At 31.1% G+C, this 18,761-nt stretch overlaps 4 protein-coding genes across 4 annotated transcripts; all 4 read right to left on the bottom strand.

Moving 5' to 3' along the window:
- Nucleotides 1-1,759: 1,759 nt before the first annotated feature.
- Nucleotides 1,760-3,916, bottom strand: LOC113870127 (COBRA-like protein 10). Its single transcript, XM_027506727.1, has 2 exons — nucleotides 3,373-3,916; nucleotides 1,760-3,159 (listed from the first exon to the last, which is right to left on the bottom strand). The coding sequence occupies exons 1-2, from the start codon at nucleotides 3,914-3,916 to the stop codon at nucleotides 1,760-1,762; spliced, it is 1,944 nt and encodes a 647-aa protein (XP_027362528.1).
- Nucleotides 3,917-5,159: 1,243 nt separating this feature from the next.
- Nucleotides 5,160-8,975, bottom strand: LOC113869628 (CRIB domain-containing protein RIC10-like). Its single transcript, XM_027506056.1, has 5 exons — nucleotides 8,576-8,975; nucleotides 8,188-8,453; nucleotides 8,002-8,099; nucleotides 7,781-7,892; nucleotides 5,160-5,691 (listed from the first exon to the last, which is right to left on the bottom strand). The coding sequence occupies exons 2-5, from the start codon at nucleotides 8,243-8,245 to the stop codon at nucleotides 5,477-5,479; spliced, it is 483 nt and encodes a 160-aa protein (XP_027361857.1). The 5' UTR covers nucleotides 8,246-8,453; nucleotides 8,576-8,975; the 3' UTR covers nucleotides 5,160-5,476.
- Nucleotides 8,976-11,357: 2,382 nt separating this feature from the next.
- On the bottom strand, nucleotides 11,358-13,927 carry LOC113869010 (pectinesterase-like). The gene is made up of 2 exons (XM_027505090.1): nucleotides 12,939-13,927; nucleotides 11,358-12,277 (listed from the first exon to the last, which is right to left on the bottom strand). Exons 1-2 carry the CDS (start codon nucleotides 13,900-13,902, stop codon nucleotides 11,580-11,582), a joined length of 1,662 nt encoding a protein of 553 aa, XP_027360891.1. The 5' UTR covers nucleotides 13,903-13,927; the 3' UTR covers nucleotides 11,358-11,579.
- A 675-nt stretch (nucleotides 13,928-14,602) lies between these two features.
- LOC113869967 (zinc finger MYM-type protein 1-like) lies at nucleotides 14,603-18,530 on the bottom strand. Its single transcript, XM_027506543.1, has one exon. It carries the CDS (start codon nucleotides 17,692-17,694, stop codon nucleotides 16,987-16,989), a length of 708 nt encoding a protein of 235 aa, XP_027362344.1. The 5' UTR covers nucleotides 17,695-18,530; the 3' UTR covers nucleotides 14,603-16,986.
- Between the last annotated feature and the right edge of the window lie 231 nt (nucleotides 18,531-18,761).

Here is an 18,761-nt window from a genome sequence, read left to right as displayed (position 1 = left end):
GTCTTCGAACAAAATCAGGACGTAATCAAAATTAAACAACTAAAATTTAAAAATAAAATAATAATATTATATTAATATATTTTTATATTTTTAATTTTAATATTATTAATATTCAATTGTTTAATTATTATATTAATATATTATGTTATAATTTTTTATTTATAATAAAATAAAAATTATATTCTATTCAAAATTAAATAAAATAAAATAATAATATTAAATTAATATATTTTTCATATTCTTAATTTTATTATTATTAATATTTAATTATAATATTGATATTTTATATTATAATTATTTTTATTTATAATAAATATAAATTGCTTAAATATGAATTATATTATATTCAACATTAAATATTTAAAAAAAAATAGAAAAATAAAATAAAAATTTAATATACAATATATATATATATAATATAATCATGTAGTAAATCATATAAATAATAATATATATTTTTTTAACTTGCCATCTATTTCATTTTTATTGGTATAATTTTTTTGGGTATGATACCCATAAAAAAATTTTAGAGTACCATTAAAAATAAGGTGAATTCTGTGGTACTCTTAAAAATTTTTAGGATACCATACATAAATTCTAACTAATAATATTTAGATACGTATTTAAATAATAAATTTTTAATAATAAATTATTATATATGTTTCATTTAAACAAGCTTAAGAGAGTTAAGTTTTCAAATAAGATCAAGATGTAATTAAAACTAAACAAACTAAAATATAAAAATAAAATAGTAATATTATATTAATATATATTTTTCATATTCTTAATTCTATTATTCTTAATATTTAATTATTTATTTATTATATTAGTATATTATGTTATAATTTTTTATTTTTAATAAATAGAAATTATATTCTATTCAAAACTAAAAATATTATACACATGTTTAAATAATAAATTTATTTAGTAATAAATTATTATATTTGTTACATGTAAACAAGCTGAAGAATGATTAAGTATTTGAATAAAAACAAAATCCAATAACAATTAAACGAATTAAAATTTAAATAAAATAATAATATTATATTAATATATTTTTAATATTCTTAATTTTATTTCTATTATTAATATTCAATTATTTAATTATTCTATTAATATATTATGTTATAATTCTTTTATTTATAATAAATAAAAATCGCTTAAATATGAAATATATTTTATTTAAAACTAAAAATTTATAAAGAATAAAAAAAATAAAAAAAATATTTTACAATAATAATAATAATAATAAGATTATGTAGTAAATAATATAAATTATATATTTTTAACTTGTTACATATTTCATTTTTTATTACTATAAAGATTCACAATTTTGAGTGTTAAGATCTATTTAAAGTCTGTTTATTGCGTGTTTATTAATTTAGGTATGTTTAAGCTTGTTTGTTGGCCTAAATCTGATGATCTATGAAGAAATTTTTTTGCAAGACTTTAGATTAGTTTAGGTCGCCCAAACAAACTTTTAACAGATAATAAGTTAGACCTAAGTACAATAATTATATTAAAAATAGTGAGGCAACATTGATGAATAATTACTAATAATATATTTTTTTAATTTACTTGATTTTTCTTAATGCCAATAAAGCATGGCTTCTCTATGTACCAGCTTTATTCTCCAAAACCATGTTTCTTCACTTTCACACATTCATGTACCAAAGGCCTCAATCAAGTGGATTTACTTGTAAGAAGAAAATCAATGAAAGAATACACGGGTGTGATAGCTAATATTACCATTGGCATCCTAATACAAGATTTGACTCGCTGTAAAAGCTAAAACTAAGACTAGCAGTTTTTGAACTAAATCTACAGTATGCTGATTTCCACTTCGTACAGGGAATCGGGTAGGAAGGGAACACTCTTCACCATTAAAAAGAACCTTAGAAGGGAACCCATCTCCTTTTGTTATTTGGATGCCTGGTGTAAATTTCTTAGTAAAGGAAATAACAGACTGTTGTTTTCCGGGGACCTTTGGGTTTGTTCCATTGTCTTCACCCATCAAATAGTTCATTCCCAGTAATCCTTGCATGAAAATAGTGTGGTTTACTCGTGGAAGGAATGTCCCATTGAAGGAATAAGCTTTCTCAAACCCAATAGAAGCCTTCTTGAATTGCAATGCAGTGAACCAATTCTGAAAATTCAAAGCCCTCCAATTGAACAAAGTGATTCTAGCACTCCACCCACTTTTGTAATCTGAAGATATGTGCCAGTTTATGCTGACTCCACAATTGTCAGCGCATGGTAATTTTCTGGGGACACGAAAATGCTTTAACTTAGCCCAAGCAACTGCCTTTAGTGTCCTATTCTCAAAGGGCACAAGAAGAGCTTCTGAAGGAAGAAGCATTGCTGATGCGTTGGGATTGCAATGGTCTGTATCATCACAACCACAGGCACATGTGTTGCAAGGAATTACGGACTCATTGTAATAAGCAGAGAAAGAAACACAACAGCGAGTGTTCTTTCTGGTTGTCCTAGCGATATTGCACACTATTTGCCAACTTGTTATAGCAAAAACTGAAGCATCAAGTCCCCTAGGGTCTGGAAATTGTGAAGGCTCTACTCTAAACGGTGACCCACATTTGTATTCTGGGTTAATTACTCCATATACTTTCCATCTGGATGGAGGGTAGATAGCCGTTTTATCCAAATCAGGTGGAATTTTGAACACCTGCATTTGGAAAACAGACTTGGACTGGCTTGGATCCATAAGGGTAGGTAAAAGAGTGCCATTTTTGCAGCAGTAAGGTATTTTTCCAATGTCAGTGTCGTTGTATTGCTCTGGAGGCAAGTCACTGATTATTGGATTCTTTTGACAGTTAAGGACTTTAGTGAAATCCATGTCGTTGTAGTACTCTCCTGCAGGACCATAGATGCAACCTGAAGAGTCCATAACGCGCGTGAAAGCACCTTTCATGTTGTATATGAATTCCCCTCTCGTCCATTCCCAAGTCAAGTTCCAATGATCTAGGCGCCCCAAAGGGTTAAGATTGTCCATGGTCACCTGAACAAGATAATTATTTGTATAAACTTGAAGGACGTCGTAGGTTATGGAAAGATCCCCTTTTTGCCGTGGCAAGAATTTTGTCTTCAACAGTGTAGACTTGCGTTTACGGTCTTTTTTACAGCATGCCCACATGGAACTCTCTGAGGAACAGGTTTTTACTAGTTAGAATAAAACTCAAGAAATAACAACTCCTAAAGAATCATGTTTTGAAATCACCTAACACACAAGTTACAACTAGTAACATTATAATATTAGTGAATTCATGATCGATCAAACGTGAATCTAAACACTTGAACTTTTTGTGTTTATATCTCTCTTTTCATAAATATTGACGAAGATGACCAAATACTCACTGCGGATTCCTGGTTGGGGGCACTTGTATCCATCATTGACCAACTTTATGGTTTTAGGCATAGGAATTGCAGGAGGCTTAACTCCAAACTGGGTGCCAAGAAGTTGAATGGGAACCTGAATTTGAGACAAATCTTCGGCTGTGTCGATGGAAGTTTCCAAATCTGGCAGAGCATTACCAACAAAGATAGCGCCATTTTCAACCGAAGCAGGGAAGCCAGCTCCATTGAATAAAATAGCTCCAGTGGCAGAGACTAGAATCTCATCGTGTTGAAACCCTACGAACAATTGCCATGCTTTAACTACTTCGGTGCCTGTGTTAAGAACTGTTGCAGTGGCATTGAAGGCCCAAGATTGTGCCGTCACGTTCCTGAGGCGAGGGAATTCCTTTCTTCTGCTGTTGAAATCATAGGAAATGAAAACCCCATCACAGCTTTCTGCTGCCGGAGGGATAGCCTCTGGATCTTGACCTTCACACTCATAAATTCCACTTGAAAACAACACTACCACGAATGATAATGATATATATATCAAAGCACTTTTCATGTCTTTATTTGCAGTCGTGCCCCTAGCATAATGCAACGTGAGAAATTGAAAACTGGGGTCCTAGATTGCGTATCATGGTTGGGATTTGGAGGGAAAAAAAACGGTAGTTGTAAGACTAAAGAATGTTTGAAAGAAAAGTGTGGAGGGGAAGTTAGTGATGTGTTATCGAAGTATGGGTGAAGAATAAGTCACATGGGAACCTCAACCTTTAGTATGCGATGGATTTGGCGGGGGGAAAACTAACTGTAATTTGAAATCTCTATTTTTGTACTCGGTTGCTTCACTCTTAGTAAAGTCAGTGAAACAATTCCTTTTATCTCGGGACAGGATAGTAGAAAAGTTCGTAATATCAGTAACATTCTACTTTTTGTGTTTTGGTGTTTTAAGAATGGTTTACTTTGTCCGAATTTCTCTTAAATAACTTTTATTATATTATTCACTTTTTGAAATTATTAGTGCTCTTGACTTTAAATCTCATAATTCTCTCATCTATCAAAGAATTTGAAAGTACTACTTAAATTTATTAACTTGATTGATGTAATTTTCTTTCTAATATTTTTGATCTCTTAAAATTTTCTTTAGCTACTCTTTTTTCATTTAATTTTTTTCTAAAACGGTTGAAATTTTTTTTTATAATCACTATTATAATATCTAAAAGAGACTGTTTATCTTTTATTTTAGTAATGGTTCTTTATTTATTTGAAAGAGAGACAATAATTTCTTTTTAATTATATTTATAATTATACTTCTATTAATTCAATTTTTTATAATTAACAATCATCACATTAATCTTTTGTCGACATAAAAATTTAACAAATTATAAGTATACATTATATATTAAAATTATTAAATCATCATTTTAAATTAATTTGAAATAATTAGATTATGACGATCATAAATTGAATATTCAACTACATAATTTCTTTTAAATATTATAAAACTAACTCAAATCAATATAACTTTAATTAGTTTATCACATACCATATTCTATCAATTCTTTGATTTTAGTCTATTAAAACCCTTCACTAAAGTTTCTAAAATTTTAAACTTTTCAAAATTCAATATCAAAAACAAAATATTTTAACTCGTGAAATTATAAATTCTTTCAAAATATTAAATTACTCAATTAAAATATCTCATCTAAACACTCTCTATATATTCTTAAAAAAAATTGCTAGCATAATGATTCTGTTCAAGTGAGCATCAATTACTATTTCCACCCCCGCCCCCTCCCTTTATGTCCATTCATTTAATCTGCAAAACTGACAATACGACCTATAAATTTAAGGTATACATAGATTTGATTCACATAAAACCAAACACCCGCACACAACCAATCACCCTATTAACAACAATTGCTTTTTAACTGTATTTGTCCTATCCCGTTAGCAAGTAATTTGGTTTCTCTCTAAGTGGATTAGGATTTACTAAACACCATGGGATTTTTAATAGCTCGCTCTTTTTCCTTTCTTTCCCTAACGTCCCCCAATAAGGGCATAGCTTTTGCCATTCGCATTGCCAAATATTTTTCCCTAAACCAACTTCATTGTCTTGAACATTCTAGAGTTGAGCTATTGGTGTTGGTTCTCTCTCGCAATACATAGCCTTTGACCTTGCTGCTTTTGATTGCCTTGATGAAGTAGATGAAGATTTGGAAGAGGTAGTTGACTTCGTCTTATTTCGCTTATGCTTCTTAAGAACTTGAGCAACCCCATCAGGTGGAATGCCTTGATAAATGTTTGGCGTTGGTTGATTTTCTGTGGGCTCTTCAAAATCTGTTCAAAGGGTAAGAAAGATTAACTAAAATTTATTAAACTAGATTGTGAAATTAGAAGTGTTTGGTATAATTAACTTTAAATTATTGTATCTGAGTTTTATATAATTTTTTAGCAAAATTATATTTTTAAGGCAATTAGTTAATTTTGAAACTTTCTTATTTTTTTAAAATCAATTTTTTTTTAAACTAAAATAGATAATGTAAATATTGTAGTGATTAAATGTATAATATAACATTGAAAAATCATTTTTAAAGATCAAATATTTTCTGACATTCACGACTGCTTTTAAGAAGTAGCGGTAAGAGTGTGTAAAGATACCTAGAAAAGACATGGTTAAGGTAAAGTGAAGGTTAAAGGCTTTTATAAATCAAGAGGAGATAAAGGAAAATTTTCTTATAAAATATTGAGGATAAAATTGAAGGAAAAAACTCATAAACTAAGCTAAAAGACTATGAGTTAGCAAGATAAGATCATTAACCAAACATCTTTATTTTGAGATGCAATTAAAGATAAATTACATATGATTACTATTTTGAGGTGTAAATAAAAATAAGAAGAATGCTAGCAACATAATCTTTGTAATACAATCTTTATTATTAGTTAAAATTATAAAAATAATATAAATTACACTCATTTTCACTATAATTTAATATTTATCTCTTTTATTTTTATAATCTTCAATAAATTTCAGACAATAATAAAGAATATATTAAAAAGAGTATGTCAAAGAGTGTATTGTTAATATTTATCTTTTTTATACCCTGAAATTTGCAAGGAAATAAAATTGAAAATCAGTAGAAGTAACGTAAACTCATGCTTCTAATTTACGTAGTTGTGTCTATGATGATAGAGGGAATTAAAACAGTATCGTACACCACAACGACAGCAGTCAAATATAAGCAGCGGGAAACCACTTTCAGGGGAAAAAAATCAACCCCAAAATATAACTTACTTCCCACAGAAAAATTCTAAATTATTAAATTATACCTATTTAAATAATAAAAATATTTTTAGAATACTTGTAAAATTTTTGTTATAGAATTCTTATGTTAAATGTAATAAATTTTAAATAACATTTTTAAAGAAAATTTAAAAATCGTCTCTTATACTTGACAATTTGTAATTATCGTTAATAAATGTTAAGCAATCCTTATTATTATCTCAAAATTCTCCGTACTTTTAAAACTATCTATCTGAATAGAACTCCAATGGAAACAATTTTTCGGGAGAGAACTGCCACATCCATTCAGGCATTCACTCAGCCCCATCTTCAAAATAGAGATTATTATTAGCTTGGGCCCAATTGTAAGGAGTCTTAAACTCTAAACAGGCACTAGACCTACCCATAGACATATTAATATAACGTGTGTATGTATTGGCACCCTTCATAGGCTATTCTTATGCCAGAACCGAAAGGGGTGGATACTCTCCCCTTCGAGAAAAACATAAAAACTAAATTCTTCTTGACCAAACGTCTATCCAATTCCAACTATAGCTCCCCAAACAGAACGTTCCAAGAACTACGCATCATCTCAGCAATTCTATCAAAAACCCAGTTCGCAGGTAACGATTGCATTATTCCCAACTAATTAGTATATAAGCAGACTACCGTTATAAATCACACCAAATTCTCATCAAGCATTGTGGTGTAAAAAAAAAAGCCTTTATTTGGGTAATGTGAATGTGATGCCCTCAGATTAATATAATCAAACCACTCTCAGATGAATAAAACTCTTAACGGGGTCCACTAAAAACGGTGTAAATAAAGCCAAGTTTGCTCGTGACAGAACCGCCAAACTCTTACCACGGGGGCAAGGAATCTAGAATAATAGCTTTTGCAAGCCTTACAAATTTATCTCCACCGAACACAACAGACACATTAATAATCAAATACATATTCCCTTGCTTGTAGTAGATCCGTGAAAGGCCTTTCTGTTGTATTATTCATATTCAGGACAGGGAGATTACACAGTTCCACATGAATACAGCATAGCAATAAAATAATAGCATCAAATTAGGAAGCCAAGACAAAATTTGACTCCAATCAAAAGTTGGTTTGTGAGAAGTGACAAAGCATCATACATACCTCGGGTGGAGCATGATGTGGCGATAGGCATAGGATTGGGCCTTGGGTCTCTTCGTTCACTCAAACTACCAATTGATGTTGAAAAATCAGGGGCCATCTTAAATTCATTCATCTGTGTTTTTTTTAAATAAAAGAATAGACAAAAATGATAAATTTGATCTTAGATAATTGCACAATGAAGAGATAAAATGTACTACACACGACTAGTATGAATTCCATACCCAACTGGGCCCAGTCCCGGAGGGTCCATCCCATCCGATGTGAGCCACATGCTTAACATCTGTCGGATACCCAATTTCCATTTCTCGCTCCTTCACAACTACAAGACCCACTTCCCAATTTAGCCCAAAAAAGCATTGAAATTTAATACTTTATACATTGGGAGTGTACGAAGATAGATATATTACCAAATAATTGGGTAATGTATTTGAAACCTTTGTAGATCCCTTTAATCTTTGTTGCCATGGTGGAATCACAACCTCAATGATTTCGTATAAGGATGAACTAACTGAATTGTCACAAAATGGTTGCACTGAGATGAGATGTGATTGATTTGTGTTACAATATATACAACGGTCAATTCAAAAAAAGGGGTAGAGTGTCAGCTAAGGCTTCACTGCATGTGAGTTAGGAACCTCCCCTTTTTTATTAGTCAGCGGCTGAAGATTGGTATCTGATTATCGAAAACAAAGATGAGTTTAGTACCTTAATAATGTGAAGATTTTAGTTTCAAAATTTTCAAGGGAAAATTGGATTAGAGTGTCCAAAAAAAAAGGATCATCAACAACACGGTACCTGAAGAGGATTATGAAGATAAAGGCGCTAGAGAAAGCGTTGAAACGGAGAAGCTGGTTTTCCTCCAACTCCAGTCATTGCTCTGGGATCCATTCGTCATCATTCTGAAACTACTTTAGAGGGTAAATGCTGACGCATGCAAAGCTTTTGTCTTCCTTATTTCAGGGTTGCTTTAAAATGGCACGCGAAAGATTAGGAATGCTGCATCAAATGATGGAAAGAACAAACGGGATTTTTAAAATTTGAGATTTTTATTGGTGAGAGTAGTGAGTTGGAACAGAGAAAAGAGAGTTGATTTCTAAGGAGGCAGAATAGATGGTGGGGATCCACGAAAATATGAAAAAACCAGTAAATGAAGGCTTGGAAGAAAGAGAGAGAAGAGGAGGAGTAGGACAAAGATTTCAGAATGGGAAGTAATTTGAAAATAATGGGTTAATGGGGTTGATTTATTAAGAGAAGAGGTGTCCGTTATTTCAAAATATATTATATTCATATGATAGCATTATATATTTAATAATATAAATTTTTTATATTGCATTATTTGTTTTGTTTTGTTTCTTATTCGTTTCTCCTTTTTTTCTTATTAGTTCGAATTATTATATATCTTTATTTTAATAAATGTAATATCTCCATTGTGACGGTGATGTGATGGATGTATGAATGTGGATGTGGGGCTTGGTTGTTGAGCGAGAAAAGCGCGGGTCTTTCTATCTTGTTGCTTCTTTCGTTTCTCCAAATCTATACATATAAATAATTTTTTATTATTTTAAAATAAACATTGAATAAAAATTATATATTTATCATTTTAAAAACATAAAATATATTAATTTTTTATTTAATAATTATAAAAATAAAGAGTCGAAAATTTTAAAATTATTCTATCAGATGTAAAATGTTTTGTCTCTCCGGAAGGGGACGTGAAAGATAGCCCAAGGGATTTAGATATTATCTAAGTGAAAAAATTTCTTGCATTAAATCTAGTCAATTTTTTACCATTCATTATATTAAATATTTATATTTATTATTTTAAAAGTAATAATTTACTAATTTAAATTATCAATATTTTTTCAGTAATATTGTCCGGAGCGATCCAATTTCATAGACCAAGGGAGAGGGATCATAGGGAGTTTTCTGGTCTATCCAGCATATCAACTTTTTTTATATCTTATTGTAACTTTGTAAGTAACTGTTTGATAAAATCAATTAAAAACTTAGGTTTTATAATTTATAATTGATACATTATTAAGAGTTTAAGATATATCAATGTGATTAACTAAATAAAGGTAAGCTATTTTTTTTTAAGAAAAAAGAAGTTACTAAGATATGAACTTTGCTTTTAAATCTCAACTCACTCTAGCGCTTCATAAGTCACTTTATGCAAAATTTATACCTAACAGTCAGGACAGTTTTAATCAATTTATAATAAATGTGGGCAAACTACTTAATCACACAATTGTCTAATAATTTTTCTTTAGATGAGAGTTTATTCGTAAGATTAATTATGAAGCATACTAAAATATGTTTTTAGTGATGATAAAATCTTTAGCTTTTTTAAATATTTATTTATTAAAATTATTTAAAAATATATACATTTTACAAAACATAATTATTATTTGTAAATAAAGAACAAACATCAAATATTAAGATTATTTTCATTAATATAATTTTTATCGAATGAATATTGAATTGTTAATAGTTATTAAAGGTTTATACTAACAATAAAAAAAGTTACATCAATATTTAATATCTTAATAGCATATATTAATATCTTGTATCAACAAAATTATTTACTAAGATAATATGTTTTTAATTTCAATTACATTTTTCACACTAAAAATTTAATTTTAGTAGATAAAGACTGTACAAACAGAATATAAAAATATACTAATATCTTTTAATAATTGATAGCTTTTTGTAATAATATAAAAGATATTAAAATAAATATTAAAAAAGACTTATCAAAATATCATAAACCACTCCTATAAACTCAAACTTCCAAACACTTCTATAGTGGGTTAAGATAGAATGATGACTTTTGTGGAGGTGACACAAATAATGATAATTGTGAAGATATTGCATTCAAGTGCTGCTGGTAAGCATTGATTTTCTAATAAGAATAAAAGGCAGAAACATTTCCTGCACGCAAATTTGTTTTGCTTTGGTGGCATATCTGACAGAATGGTTGGAAGCACGTTTCCAGTTGTGTATTATTAGGAGCGAAAGCCCTCCCATCTCTTTTTGACAGTACCCTTCCTATCTTTATTTCTCGGTTTCCTGGGACACAAATGTGCCCCATTTCCTAAAGAAATCCTTGGACACTATTGGTAGTGTCCTTCACTTCATATCCTTAAAAAATTCTATGACTAGTGGAAAATCCGACAAAGAGATTCTTTCTTGGCTTCATTAATGAACACCTTGCTGCCTTACAACTTCCTAATCATAATGCCAAATAAATCCGCCATTAGGCTCAATCATATTGCTTCACATTATCATGGGACGAATATGAAGTCTCGTAGTGTTGTTAAAACCCTTTCTTAAAAAATCAAAATACAAAAGGAGTGAGAAAAACAGATACATCTTTTCTGCTTTGCCTGGTCAAGATTCAACAACTTTGAATCTGACCAGCAATTGGAAAAATTAAATTATTGAATATGCTTTCGTGTCATATTACGAGCGAATTCACATATTTTAATGAAATTATAAAATTTGGTGTGTACGCATTAACATTGTATACAAAAATTTAAATCGCGGTAAAAGTTAATGCATAAACGATGTGCATCGTGCATAACCCCGGCTGTATATTCATATCTCCATTAAGAGAAACAAAGACGAAGTTGGGTTAAGTTGAACAAATATATTTTTCATATTAGATGCAGTACGTGGGAACTAAGAGGCTATTGGAATTTCTCATAATAGCGATTTTCCAAACTTCATTTTGCAAAACAGCACAGGGCTTTTATTTATAATATTAAACAAGCACAGGCCTGCTCTATAAAACCCACTGCTAGAGGCCCTCAATGTAGTTGACCCCAGTGTTCTTCAACCATACATCACCTTGGATGAACTGTTTTACGGTGAACTTGGAGGCTTCGGCTTCACTTGTGATGATATGGTAACCAGGCCAATTCACCCTCTTGGCGGTACCAGCACCTGGCCCCTTATTCATATACTCTCCGTAATACAACTTGTACAAAAAGTCCTTACTCTTGTCATCCCATTCGGCCCATCCAGCTGGGTCAATATGGTTGCTCAGCAACGATTGCATCACAACGGTTCTGGAGAAATTCTTCCACGGGCGGCCCAGGAAAGTTGGAATGGAGTCCATCACAGGCTTAAGATCGGTGCTTGGAATTACATCACATTGCTGAATTGAAGTTCCTGTGTTCTGGTTTGGATCATCTCTTCCTTGGGCCGTCACCATGTTCTTCTGGTTAGCCATGGGCTTTCGGGCCACCAGCTTGCACTTTTGTAACACAACAGCTGCGTTTCCAAAGATGAAGTCAATGGTGCCGGTGATGAAGGAATCACGGTAGAATTGCCTGTTCGAGTGGGCATAAAGAGTGTCTTGATAGGCGTCTATGCGACACCGGTTTATGACGGACCGGTCCGCCCCCACCCGGAGAGCCACTGCCTGGTGCTTCTGTGGCCCTGCTGTGTTTTGGAACCTAATATCTTGGGCTATGAATCCATCGCCCACCGCCGCTGCAAAGCAAGATCTTCATAAGGTCAATACTGAAGGGCCAAAAAGCCATTAGTTGGCTTTATATATAATATTATAATCAATGAATGAGTTCTTTTGTTGAGCTAAAAAAAACGATAAGCTTGTTTAAGACTTGATATTTGGGAGAAGATTTTAGTTCTATTTACAAAGAGAAAGCATGAAAAAATAAAGTCTTACGAAGGGAAGACTTGAGCTCAGTTGTCTACTATTTTTTCTTCTTTGAAAAAGATGATTGTGCTGTTAAACACACATGCACCTGTTCTTTAAGAGATAGAAAAAATAAAAGTAACGGTAGAAAGATGAAAAAATAATTGAAATGCATGAATGTTATTGTTTTTTTTTTCCTTCCTGTGTACTATTAAACATTGTATATATCTAGATCCTTTAGCTGTCCCCAGACTTTGAGTAAATAGTATTTACTTTATATTTTAAGAATAAAATTTATATTATAAATAACTACACAAAGTGAACGTTAATTAGTGGAAAAAAATACAAGAGCTGCGTAGCGTAATTAAGATGAACGATGAAAAAATATCGACACGTCCCAAAGAGAATATAAATAAACTGTATAAATTTAAACTGTAGCAAGTATTAAAAATAAATGGGAAATACAGAGAAAGAAGTGTTAGGGAAGATCCGTACCAACAGTGGCAGTTTGGAAGGTGCCTGTTCCGTCGACGTGATTCAAGCTGCCGGTGATAATAGTTGAATCCATACCGTCGCCCACCAGCATCACGTTCCACTTTTTGCTACCAATTTCAACGTTCTCTTTGTACGTTCCCTTTTTCACGTAAATGACGTACCTCGTCTTATGCTTGTCGGGTACGGATGCCACGGCCTCTGCCACAGTCTTGAACTTGCCACTCCCATCTGCAGCCACCACAACATTGGCCTGAATATCCCCACCCCAAGACTGCAAAAGCTTCCTATCTTTGCTTGTCACCCATGAAGGAAAGTCCCCATTTAGTGGCTCTTCAATGAGTTTTTGGTCCTTTGGCAAAACAGCAACAAGCATGGCCAGAGAGGTTCTTGCTCTCGAGATCAAGTCCTTTAGCTCAGCCTCCATAAGGGCCTTAGCGGTGCCCTCTAATCCATCCAAGCAAGTTGCATGGTTAGTGAGGACGCTGCTTAGCCACGTGTGTGCATCTTGCTGAGAATCAGTGGTGTCTTTAGTGAGAGCCACCATTGAGTCCCAAACTCTGTCCATCGACAACTCCATCAGTTCCTCGCAGTCCCGCAAGGCTGCTTCCTCCCTCGGATTGTTGATCCTTTGTTTAATAGCTTTGGCTGTGTCCATAGCATTCTGAATGTGTGAATTGGACTTCATTAGGAAGGAGTGCAGCAAATTGTATTTGTGGTCTTTTGTGGGGGTGCTCAAGAAAGGACCTTGAGCTACTTCAGAGACATGTGCCAAGCAGGATGCAGTATCAAGAGCATGATCACAGAGATGGTTTGGTGAGGAGAGGTTGAAGAAAGAGGTGGGATTGATGAAGTAAGAAGCAATAAGGGCTGATGAGCTTATGACAGCAGCTATGGAGACGACTAAGAAGATAGTTTTGAAATGGGATTTTGTAGGCTTGTTTAACAGAGATTGTTGGGGAGCCATGCTGTTTTAAGGCACTTGCTGCTCTGGAGACTAGAAGGTTTCCTACACAGCCCTTATATAGATCAATAACTTTAGAATTTGTTTTATTTTCAGTTTTTAATCTTCTCCAATAGGTGATTCAGAAAGTTAAAATGTGAAGAAATTAAACTTTTAAAAGTTTACATGTCATCATTTGCTTTAGCTACAATATATGTGGAGCGTAGCTACGTGGGGGTATTTTTATATTTTTTTTAATCTCATTCTTTTCCTTTTTATCTATAGTCCTTCCACCTTCACACTCAAAAGCAAAAAGTAAAATGTACGAGAATAATTATCCTCAAAATAAAGACATTTTGTATAACACTTGATGAAAAGTAAAATCATAATATCTTTTAACAATTTTATGTGATAATTTATAGTTTTTTTAAATATATTTTTAAGATGCATGTGTGTATATAAAAATATAAAATTAAATACAGAGATAATCATATATTATATTTTATATTTTAATTTTTTTGACAAGATTGCAATGTTATGTGCTACATGTAATGGACTTTATTATTGAGCGAGATAGATATATTATCCTTATTTTCAAGATAATTTTTTTTCTAAAACAAATTTCATTATTTAAATAGTATAACGGACTGGAATACTTAAAGATCTAAATTCTCTACAATTTGTGCAAATATTGGACGTCTTTCACATAAACAACATATAATTCGTTTAACCAATATGTTTATTTAAGCAATTATGATTTCTTGAAGCGAAAAATCAACAAAGACTACCGATTGGGAATAATGACAATAACTTAAGCGAGAAATTTATGCTTCAACGAAATAGAAATTATTTAAGCAAAAATTAGATAAAGAGTACACTTTCTCTTACATTTGAACTCACTTAAGTAAAATTTAAATTGCTCTAAGTAAAGTAAAATTTGCTTCAACAAAACATAAATGACTAAAGTGAAAATTGAATAGAGAGAAATGTTATCATGACAGGTATTTTTGTTTAAGTAAAGCTTAAATACCTTAAGATAAATATGAGCATTTATGTCAAGTAAGACTTGCTTAAAGTAATAACACAGAAATTGAAAGGAAGATAACAGAAAATTAGAGTTTTAATATAACAAACAAGTAAAGCAAAATTTATCATAAAATAAATAGTTATAATGTTAGATATTTATATTATTTACAAATATTGCATAACTAAGTTCAAATTATGAGCAATCTTTGAAAAAATACAATGTCTGCATTCTTTTCATGTTGTTCACACAATAGACTAGAGAGCGGTTCTGTATCATTTTAAAAAGTGATTCAAACCACTTTAATAAGCATTGCTATCCAAAATAGATGTCACTTGAAAAGCGATTTATATAATTGTTCTTCAAAATATGAGTATAAATTACAAATCTAAAATTTGAAATTTCTTTTTTTATAAACAATTTTCTATTACAGACCAAAATTAATTTATAATTATGTTAAAATTTGAATTTATATATCTTACATTTGGAATATCTTCATTTTTATCATAAATCAAATGATTATTTGTCTCTCGCTTTGAAACTTGAGTTTGTATATTGTGTTAACCAAATAGTCAACATCTTCATCAACTAAACACTAGTAAACAGAGGAAAAAAGGAACAAATTAATAAAATTTTTTTACTATTAATAGAAAGAAAAAGAGAATGAAGAAAATTATGAGAAAATAATTACATATGTAAAAGAAATCAACTTTGTTAAAGCAAAGAAGATGAATATGATAAGAGTACCTACAAATGTGAAAGAGACTAACTTTATTAGAACAGAGAAGACGAAAGGTTTTATAAGTTGTGAGTTGAACACAGTGACGGATCTAGAATTTTTTTGTTGTGGGGGCAATATGTACAAATTTTACTGCATTAACAATATAACATAATATTTTAAAGTATAAATACATATCATAATTGTTCTCTACGAGTTTTCATATCCTAGAAACAATGAATAATTTTCTCATTTTCAATATTACAAAAAATCTCTCTCTATATATAAGTAACCAAACAATCATTCAAACATTCATCTCCCATGCAGTTTCGCATCCAATTCTTGATGATATTCATGGTAGAGAAAGCTCGTTCAACTGTTGCAATTGCCACTGGTAGTATTAACGCTAACTCTAAAAGCAAATAGACCAACATATACACAACATGTTTTTTTGGTCTCCATAAGCTTTATGCAAAGATCACTAATCCCCCTAGTTCTGAAAATGCACTATCAGAGTATACATCTATAAAATAATTTTCAAGTTGACTATCTAGTGCCAAAAGTGCAATAGGAGAAAATTCTAAAGGATAAAATTGAGCAAGACGAATCAACTTCTCCTTATCAAATGTAGAAAATGAATCTCTTGGATTTAAACATGCTACACAAAGAAACAACTCAGTATTCACTTCTGTAAAACGATTATTCAACTCTTGAAGTTGTCGATCAATCACTTGATAGAATAATTCAACTTGAAAATGATGTAAATTAGATACTTTTTTCATTTTGCGTCTTGACCTTCCTTTTGTTTGAAAGGTATCACTCATATTTGGAATGACAACATTGTGCTTTTCACAAAATAATGAAACATCAGTCAACAAAAAATGCCAACCATCATCCCTCATAGCTTGTAACCTCTATTTGGACACTATAACTAATTTCATAGCATTTACAATATCTTGAACATTTCTTTGTAATGCTTGAGATAACTCATAAGTAATCGCCAAAATATTTTTCATCAAGTGCAAGATGAAAATAAATTCAAAAGATTACATAGAATTAAACAAAGCACATGCTTCAGCTTTTTGCTCTTAACTAATGCCGTCTTCCTCAACCTTTTCAAGCACATCAATCATAGAAGAGAACAAAGAAACTAGATTAAGTAATGTACCATAATGTGAGCTCCATTTAGTATCTCCTGCCTTCTTGATTGTAGTTTCTTGATTCAAACCACTTCCATTGGAGATTTCTCCTTTTTGTAATGCTTCTTTCACCTTTGCAATTTGACTTTCACGAAGAATATCGATGCTTACATGATGCTCCAATAACATTAGACAAATTAGCAACTAAATTAAAAAATAATACAATTTCAATATGCTTTTTTACTACCATAACAAGAGCTAATTAGAGTTGATAAGCAAAACAATGAATATAGAATGCTGAACAATTCTCCCTTAATATTAAGCACTTTTGAGACCATTGAATTCACCTTGCATATTACTTGCTCCATCATATCTCCATCATATCCTTGTCCACGTAACCTTGACAATCTTAACCCATATTTGGCAAATAAAGACTCCAAAGCCGATTTTAATGATAGAGCATTAGTATTAGAAACATGAACAAGACCAAGAAAACGCTCCACAACTTGCTCTTTCTCATTCACATAACATAAAGTCACAACCATTTGTTCCTTAACAGAGATATCTCGAGATTCATCAATCAAAATAGAAAATAAATTATCTCCTAGATCTTCAAGTATAACTTTAGTGGTTTCACAAGCATCAGCTCTAACAATATCTTTTTGTATTGTAGGAGCTGTTAACTTAAGATTTTTACGAGCATTCTTCAAAACTTTATGAATAGTTTCATTATGGTTACCAAGAAAATCCAGAAATTCAAGAAAATTCCCTTTATTACATGATGACATTGACTCATCATTACCACGAAAAGCCAACCCTTGGCATAATAAAGATTGAATGCAATCAACTATTGCAATCAAATGAATTCGGTATTCCTCTTTAACTTGACGAGACTGTTTACATATGGCAACATTAATATGTTGCTTTTGTTTCATTAGAGTTTCACAATTTCTCCATGCTTGATTATGAAAACTATTTGGGCCTCCTACATGAACTTGAAACTTGTCACTTTTTTCCCAATTTGTAAAACTCTATGTTATAAATGCATCACCACTACCTTTATGTTCTCCAACATGTGATCTCATAAGATAACAACATAAGCAATATGTCGCATCCTCCTTTTGACTATATTCTAACCAATTGCCATATTCAGAATATCAATCTGGATTAAATTTATAAATTGTATCCCCAAATTGTCTTTGTGGAAAATTAATCTCTTTTGGTTGACAAGGACCTTTTTGCAAATAACATCTCCTAATTTCATCTCTATCACTTGGATGATAATATGACTTTTTGGCCTTAAACCAGGATCATTAGGAAGTTTTTCCAAATCAAATTCTAAAAATCTTTTTCTATTGGATGGACCTAATATTATACTTCTACATTTGTCAAGTACTTGAGCAGAAGATGATTGTTCTGATGTTGATTTTCTTTTGAAAATCTTTCCATTGCTAGAAATAAAATCAATATAATCATAATTAATTTCATGTTCATAAAACTAAAATCAACAATAAAGATTATAATATTTTACGTAAAAATAACAAGAAGTCTTAAAACTAATACAAGTAATCCAAATATCTAATAATAAAATAGAGTAAATCAAATAATCAAATAATTTATTGATAAAACAGTAACAAATGCAATGGAGCAAACAAAGAAATATATTACAGTTGAAAAAATAAAATTAGGAGGTGAAATGTTATCCAATATTCTCTAATTGTTGGACAGCTCACAACTTGTTGGATAAAAATTTGTTGAACAAAAAATTGAAGCTCTGACACAAAAAAAAAAAAAAAAGAACCGAGAGTTGTTGAACACTTGAAGTGAAACTCACAGCATAATCACATAATATTCTTCCTTTCCTTTCTCCCAAGTTCACAATCACAAATAGAAAAGTAAAACTACAGAGCTAAACTCAAGAAGTTGAAAGAAGTTGTAAAGTTTCTCCTGTTGATAGCATTTGCCAAATAGCTATTGAAGTGAGAAAAACGGAGAGGCCTAG

This window comes from Abrus precatorius, unplaced genomic scaffold (genome assembly GCF_003935025.1).
Source record: "Abrus precatorius isolate BTA unplaced genomic scaffold, Abrus_2018 Scaffold6, whole genome shotgun sequence".
NCBI lineage: Eukaryota > Viridiplantae > Streptophyta > Magnoliopsida > Fabales > Fabaceae > Abrus > Abrus precatorius.
Note: the sequence above shows the minus strand (reverse complement) of the source record. Positions and strands in the feature narration are given on the sequence as shown.

What these genes read in the sequence shown, in the direction of transcription:
- LOC113870127 (XM_027506727.1), bottom strand. Translation starts at nt 3,916, where the DNA reads ATGAAAAGTGCTTTGATATATATATCATTATCATTCGTGGTAGTGTTG. An exon ending in CCCCCAACCAGGAATCCGCA is followed by an intron (nt 3,160 to 3,372) that starts GTGAGTATTTGG and finishes CCTGTTCCTCAG; the next exon opens with AGAGTTCCATGTGGGCATGC.
- LOC113869628 (XM_027506056.1), bottom strand. Translation starts at nt 8,245, where the DNA reads ATGGCAACAAAGATTAAAGGGATCTACAAAGGTTTCAAATACATTACC. An exon ending in CCGGGACTGGGCCCAGTTGG is followed by an intron (nt 7,893 to 8,001) that starts GTATGGAATTCA and finishes AAAAAAACACAG; the next exon opens with ATGAATGAATTTAAGATGGC. An exon ending in CACATCATGCTCCACCCGAG is followed by an intron (nt 5,692 to 7,780) that starts GTATGTATGATG and finishes CCCTTTGAACAG; the next exon opens with ATTTTGAAGAGCCCACAGAA.
- LOC113869010 (XM_027505090.1), bottom strand. Translation starts at nt 13,902, where the DNA reads ATGGCTCCCCAACAATCTCTGTTAAACAAGCCTACAAAATCCCATTTC. An exon ending in CTTCCAAACTGCCACTGTTG is followed by an intron (nt 12,278 to 12,938) that starts GTACGGATCTTC and finishes CTTGCTTTGCAG; the next exon opens with CGGCGGTGGGCGATGGATTC.
- LOC113869967 (XM_027506543.1), bottom strand. Translation starts at nt 17,694, where the DNA reads ATGAAACAAAAGCAACATATTAATGTTGCCATATGTAAACAGTCTCGT.